Raw genomic sequence first — 6,835 nt, 5'->3', positions numbered from 1 at the left:
CCGGTTGAAGTGACTGAAATATTGCAGAGGCTAAATATTGAAAAACAACATTATGTCCTATAGACAGTGAAAACCAGCGGATTTTGGTGGGACAAGTTTTAAAACAATAGGAGAGATAAGGCAATTGTCGGTGACGAGTGTCAGTGCGATTGAATCAATGGTTGAATTAATATGTTACAATGTGTGTATGACATAATGACATTAAATGTGTCATACTGAAAATTATTCATAAAAACCATAATTACCGAGGGATTTTGACGGGATGCGTTTTAAAACGTTAACAATAGTAAAACATACGTTAGTGTCGAGTTTCGTAGCGTTAGAGTAATTAGTTTAAAAAATATTCCGGTTGAAGTGACTGAAATATTGCAGAGGCTAAATATTGAATAACAACATTATGTCCTATAGACAGTGAAAACCAGCGGATTTTGGTGGGACAAGTTTTAAAACAATAGGAGAGATAAGGCAATTGTCGGTGACGAGTGTCAGTGCGATTGAATCAATGGTTGAATTAATATGTTACAATGTGTGTATGACATAATGACATTAAATGTGTCATACTCAAAATTATTCATAAAAACCATAATTACCGAGGGATTTTGATGGGAGACATTTTAAAACGTTCTTAAAGTGAAAACAAACATTATTGAGGAGTATCATAGTCTCTGAATAAATACTTTCAAAATACGCCATTTTTTGGGTTGAAAGTAAGCGAAGACTGAATTTTCAATATCAGCATTATGTCATATGAACAGTAAAAACCAGTGGATTTTGATGGGACCGGTTTTAAAACGACAAGAAAATTAAGACAAATATTCGTGACAAGTGTCAGTGCAACGGAGTAAATAGTTTTAAAAATGTGTTACAGTCGCTAATGAGTTAATCAAATTTCCATTTTCATACTCAAAATTATTTCTAAAAACCATAATTACCGTGGGATTTGGACGGGAGACGTTTCAAAACTTAGGTGTATTCAAAAAGAACATTATAGCGGAGTTCCGTAGCCACAGAATGAATACTTTGAAAAATATCCCATATTATGTGTCTGACAGCAAATGCTGATTTTTCAATATCAACGTTATGTCATAGGAACAGTAAAAACCAGTGAATTTTGATGGGACCGGTTTTAAAACGACAAGGAAATTAAGGCAATTATTCGTGACTAGTGTCAGTGCGACTGATTCCATGGTTTAAGAAATATATTGTAATCCGTTGCTGACAAAAACAAATTTCCAATGCCATACTCCAAATTATTCATAAAAAGCAATAATTACAGAGGGATTTGGACGGGAGACGTTTTAGAACGTTAACATAAATTGAAACAAACATTATCGTGGACCTTCAGTGCGACGGAATTGAAAATTTCAACAATGTTCCATGCTCTGTGCCCGTCACATTGCAAAGTGTCCGTTTAAACTCAACAAGTGAGCGTGGAAACCACACTTCCGGTCGGATTTTCACGAGGCACGTTTTAAAACGTGCAGAAAAATGACAATTAATTATTTGGAGACAAAGTTCGACAGAATAATAGCTACGTTAATGCCACATACGTGGCTACTGCGACAGCGCACGATGTATTCGTCGTAGGCGTGTGACATTTCGTCATAACATGCAGATTGTCACTTCATGCATTGCAATAGGGATATGTGAAGTTCGAAAGGAATAACTCCGAAGTCGTACTCGCTCTTTTCCTTCGTAATTCCGCAATCAGACAGTGAAATGCATCGGATATATTGACGAACGAAGTAAGTCAAAGGAAAATTGATTTGCCAAAAGAGGTAATTGTAAGAATGCCGAAACAACAAATACCACGTTTCAGGAAATAGCAAAGTTAGGTTTAAAACTTGGACGTTACCGTAGAGAGTGGAATTAATCCACAGAACAATGTACGAAAAACTAAAAAGGGAAAGTTATCGATCGGCGATGTGAAGGGTACATCTTTTCCCTTGCACGTCCGCATTCACGAATACACGTTCCTGCGGGAAAGACACATCATTTCCAATCCCGAAGTGGCGTGTGGTAATTTAAGTAATACGTGTAACGCGCTACGTCGTCACAATGTTGTAGGGAACGGTAATTCATTTTCACAAAAGTCATTCAAAATCAGCCTTCTCACACACAGAAAATCGCAGTCATCAATTTCCAGAATCGCACGCTAGACCAGAAATATCCTGCGACTCGAGTATGGAAAAGCCAGCCTCACTCGACAATCCCTCCCGTCGAGGCGTAATTTTTTTTTCACCAACCTTTCGCAATCCCTGCCCAGGAATCAAATTCACCACATTCCCCCCCAGAATAGGCACAGAAAGCGCACGGAGTGAAACGAACGGGGCGAACCGAAAACCGTAGGAGCGTCAAACGGAGTCATTCCATTTCCTTCGAATATCACGACTCGCGGCGCAATCGGAATACTCTCGCGACATTCAGCCCCCGCCGGAAAGGGGAAACGATAATCGAGTGCCGCCGTTTGCGGAATAACGGCACGAGAACAAAAATTATGGACATTCGTCCGCTTCTCCCGGGGATCGCGGGTTCGCGGCAGCGCGAACGATCGCAGTCGCACGCGGAAAGAGTGATTTCGGCGTCGCGAAAAGGCGAGATCGAGGGAAACAGTCGCGTTTCGGCGACGCCGAAGTGGCGTCTCGATCGTCGATCGAAATCGCCGCAAACTCGGATCGAAAAGTGCAACAGACGAATGCACAACCGCGGATCGAGTCGTCGCGACACGACGCCGATCCGTCCGACAGGCACATCTTCCGACCATCGTTCTCCGTCCGCGGGGCGCCGTCCAGACCGGCGCCGGCGTGCCGGCACACGCAGGAAGGTTCAGAGAAACGGCGAGGCAGGTCGCCGATCGACCACGCGAACCCGCGACGCCACGGCGACACTTTAATTATCGGGTCGGAAGGCGCGCCGGTGACATGCCGTATTTCGCTCGGGCGCCGCGGCGCCCGCGACGTTCCGGTCGCCGACGGCGGGCCGCCCGCGCGCGGCCGGGACTGTCGCCTCGCGCGTCGAGATCGGACGCCGACGTCGGAGCCGCCGGCGCCGTCCGAAACGATAAAGTGCGAGACGAAGTCGAGTACAAAGATTCGAAGGAGAACGCCGACGACAAGTTCGACAGCGGCGAACGCGCTCCGAAATGGTACGATATCTCGAAGGTGGGAAACGCGAAATTTTGAAATTTTCATACCTCTCGTCCGAGACCATGGCAGACGCTACCGCAGCAGCCGCAGCAGCGCCCCCGGCGGCCCAGCCGTCCGGCACCGCAGCCGTCAAGCCCCTGCCCGCCGCATCCGCAGCATCCAAGAAGGCCAGCAAGGGCGCCGCCTCCAAGAAGGCCCGCGCAAAGCCCTCGCATCCACCGACCTCCGAGATGGTCAACAACGCCGTCAAGAGCCTCAAGGAACGCGGCGGCTCCTCCCTCCAGGCCATCAAGAAGTACATCGCCGCCTCCTACAAGGTCGACGCCGAGAAGCTCTCCCCCTTCATCAAGAAGTACCTCAAGTCCGCCGTCACCTCCGGCACACTCGTACAGACCAAGGGCAAGGGAGCGTCGGGGTCCTTCAAGCTGAGCTCCACCACGCTGAAGGACAAGGCTGCACCCGCTGCAGCCAAGGCGAAGAAGACCGCAGCCAAGAAGACCGCCGCGGCCAAGAAGCCCAAGCCCGCGAAGAAGGAGAAGGCTGCCACCAAGCGGTCCGCGCCCAAGGAGCGCTCCAAGTCCGCGCCTCCCGCGAAGAAGGCAAAGAAAGCAGACAAGCCCAAGAAGAAGCCCGCAGCAGCCAAGCCAGCGGCGAAGGCAGCAAAGTCCCCATCGAAGGCGAAGAAGGCGCCCACCAAGCCCAAGGCGCCCAAGCCCAAGAAGACGCCCACCAAGCCCAAGCCCGCGGCAGCAAAGAAGGCCGCCGCCGCCCCCAAGAAGAAGTGAGCGACCGAACCTCGCAGGTTCACCGAACTTCGATGTACGCGAAGTTCAATTTAGGCCCTCTTAAGGGCCATCAAGTCATACAGATGACTATTTTCCATGCTTAAAACAAAATTCCAAACTCCTTCACCTTACCCAGTAAAGTTTCAAACCTTACCCATTGAAGGAAATGAGTAGATGGACAATATTCCTTCTACAAATCCGCTAATTTTACGTCAAATTAATGCACCTTCCATTGAAGGTTGTCAGATAATTTTTTGGCAGTAAAAATTTACCTATGAAACTAAGTTTCGAAAGAGACGTCTGCTGCAGCAGAAAGCCTGATTGCTCAAAAGAATGAAGTATTTGCGTATCACATATTTGCAACCAAGACGGTCGATTGTTGAAAACAATGAAATCTTGGCGAATGTCATTGTTGCATTAGTATTTTCCGTGACAATACTGCTGGCTGAAAACAATCGTCGCGCATGGCAACATCTCCTAACGACGTTTTTTGAGTTCGAGAGATGCCTACATTGTCGTAACTCGATAAAGGATTGAGTGTACTCCTGACTTTGTTATTCTGATAGATCTTCGTAATTTCCGTTACTTATGAAATTTAAATTGCCATTCTGTAAAGATAGCATTTTCCGTCAGGAAACTACCAGGATGCCAAGCACTCCATCTGCAAAAAAACATCTTTTCATAAGTTTTATTCATATCTTCCAGTATTCATTTCAACTATTTTTCATTAGTTAATTATAATTATCATTAATTACAACTTTATTATTTTTTCATTCTCTTTCAGATTTTCTTTATGAAATATTATTTCATTCTCGTCGATGTAAGCAATGGGAAACAATCGTCTGTATGACGTCTAGTCCTGAAAAGGACTTTTGTTTTTGTGCCGACAAGAAGTCGACAGCGACGACGATCTAAGCGCGCTCTCCGCGGATACGGCGTGCCAGCTGGATGTCCTTTGGCATGATGGTAACGCGCTTGGCGTGGATGGCGCACAGGTTGGTGTCCTCGAAAAGACCCACGAGGTAGGCCTCGGACGCCTCCTGCAAAGCCATGACGGCGGAGCTCTGGAAGCGGAGGTCGGTCTTGAAGTCCTGGGCGATCTCACGGACCAGGCGCTGGAAGGGCAGCTTGCGGATCAGAAGCTCGGTGCTCTTCTGGTATCTCCTGATCTCTCGGAGGGCCACGGTACCTGGGCGATACCTGTGGGGCTTCTTCACTCCACCGGTGGCCGGCGCGCTCTTGCGAGCGGCCTTGGTGGCCAGCTGCTTCCTGGGGGCTTTGCCTCCGGTCGACTTACGGGCTGTCTGCTTGGTACGTGCCATTTTCCTGTCGGGAAAGTAACTAACCTGGGCTCTCATTCATTGATTTCTCGACCCAATATATTGGCATGAGTGTGTAGACTCTTACATGTGCCGAAATGTGATTGGCTGAGAGTGCGAGACCGTCGAAAGACGTTATAAAAAGAAAGCAGAACGTGGCGCAACCACGATTCTCTCACCGAGACAGCAGCAACATGACTGGACGTGGCAAGGGAGGAAAAGGCTTGGGGAAAGGAGGCGCCAAGCGTCATCGCAAGGTTCTTCGCGACAACATCCAGGGCATCACCAAGCCAGCCATTCGCCGTTTGGCCCGCCGTGGAGGAGTCAAGCGTATCTCCGGACTCATCTACGAGGAGACCCGCGGTGTCCTCAAGGTGTTCCTGGAGAACGTGATCCGTGACGCCGTCACCTACACCGAACACGCCAAGAGGAAGACCGTTACCGCCATGGACGTCGTGTACGCCCTCAAGCGCCAGGGACGCACCCTGTACGGATTCGGTGGTTAGATTTCCATCGTGGCAGCAGCCCATTACATCTGGCAGCTGCATCATCGAATAACAAAGGTCCTTTTCAGGACCATAGAACATGCAGGATATTATTTGCCATTGCTTAAACACGTCGCAATCACAGAAATGTGATGTCAACGATAACAAATGAAATATCAGGTAATGATGGAGTGTAAATAAAAGAACATCAATGGAATACAACTTATTTTGTCACTAATCACAAAATTAAGTAAGTTATTATGCTATTAAACCTAATACGTTCATCCATACTGAAAGTTCATTTAGTAAACTGCTGAGGGACGATCAATGTGTTTTTTTTATCCATCCAAGTTAAGCGACTTCAACAATAATGGTCGCTCAGTGTTCCATTTCCAGTACTAATTGTTGCAGTTTCAAGCGGCAAAAGCCGTTGCCATTGTCGTCTATTGATAGTGTGTTGCGTTACTTAGCAACGACCAAATGCCTTCATCGCTTTTGTAACAATTCTTCGGCCGAATGCGGTGATTGTGACATATTGTTAGACATCGCCTATCAGTTACTTAGAAACGCACTGCTGCCAACATATTTTAAATTTGCTACATAGTATCGCGACTTTTTTGCTACTTTGGATATCCATTCAAATGTGTTCCTTGACACATTGTTATGCATCATTAATTAAGAAACGGACAGCTGCCACAATGTTTTCAAATTTCTACATAGTAGCGCTACGTTTTCGTTGCATTGCATATCATTTCCACTGTTTTACTTTTTCACAGCGAAGCTATACTAGATCAACAATTTCTTCCCTTCATTACACTTCACCCGTCAATATTATTAAATGTATTATAATTATCTACAAGCATTACTACTTGACAACTCGATTCACCTACATGACAAATGGAAAGTAATTTCTAGACTATTTTTCGTGCGTATTTTGGGAAGTATACAAATTTTTGACATAGTCGTAAGACTGACAGACCTTGATGGTTTGCGGTCCTAAAAAGGACCATTTTTTATTCTCTTCCAAGAAAGAGATCGCTTAAGCCTTCTTCTCGGTCTTCTTGGGCAGAAGCACGGCCTGGATGTTGGGCAAGACACCA

At 46.5% G+C, this 6,835-nt stretch overlaps 3 protein-coding genes across 3 annotated transcripts; 2 read left to right on the top strand and 1 right to left on the bottom strand.

The window, feature by feature from the left end:
• The first annotated feature begins 3,208 nt into the window (after positions 1–3,208).
• Positions 3,209–4,002, top strand: LOC124173481 (late histone H1-like). The gene has a single exon (XM_046552941.1). The coding sequence runs from the start codon at positions 3,209–3,211 to the stop codon at positions 3,929–3,931; it is 723 nt and encodes a 240-aa protein (XP_046408897.1). The 3' UTR covers positions 3,932–4,002.
• Positions 4,003–4,783: 781 nt separating this feature from the next.
• LOC124173470 (histone H3) lies at positions 4,784–5,267 on the bottom strand. Its single transcript, XM_046552932.1, has one exon. The coding sequence runs from the start codon at positions 5,251–5,253 to the stop codon at positions 4,843–4,845; it is 411 nt and encodes a 136-aa protein (XP_046408888.1). The 5' UTR covers positions 5,254–5,267; the 3' UTR covers positions 4,784–4,842.
• A 55-nt stretch (positions 5,268–5,322) lies between these two features.
• Positions 5,323–5,831, top strand: LOC124173474 (histone H4). The gene has a single exon (XM_046552935.1). It carries the CDS (start codon positions 5,445–5,447, stop codon positions 5,754–5,756), a length of 312 nt encoding a protein of 103 aa, XP_046408891.1. The 5' UTR covers positions 5,323–5,444; the 3' UTR covers positions 5,757–5,831.
• Positions 5,832–6,835: the final 1,004 nt, after the last annotated feature.

Source organism: Ischnura elegans, unplaced genomic scaffold, assembly GCF_921293095.1.
Source record: "Ischnura elegans unplaced genomic scaffold, ioIscEleg1.1, whole genome shotgun sequence".
NCBI lineage: Eukaryota > Metazoa > Arthropoda > Insecta > Odonata > Coenagrionidae > Ischnura > Ischnura elegans.
Note: the sequence above shows the minus strand (reverse complement) of the source record. Positions and strands in the feature narration are given on the sequence as shown.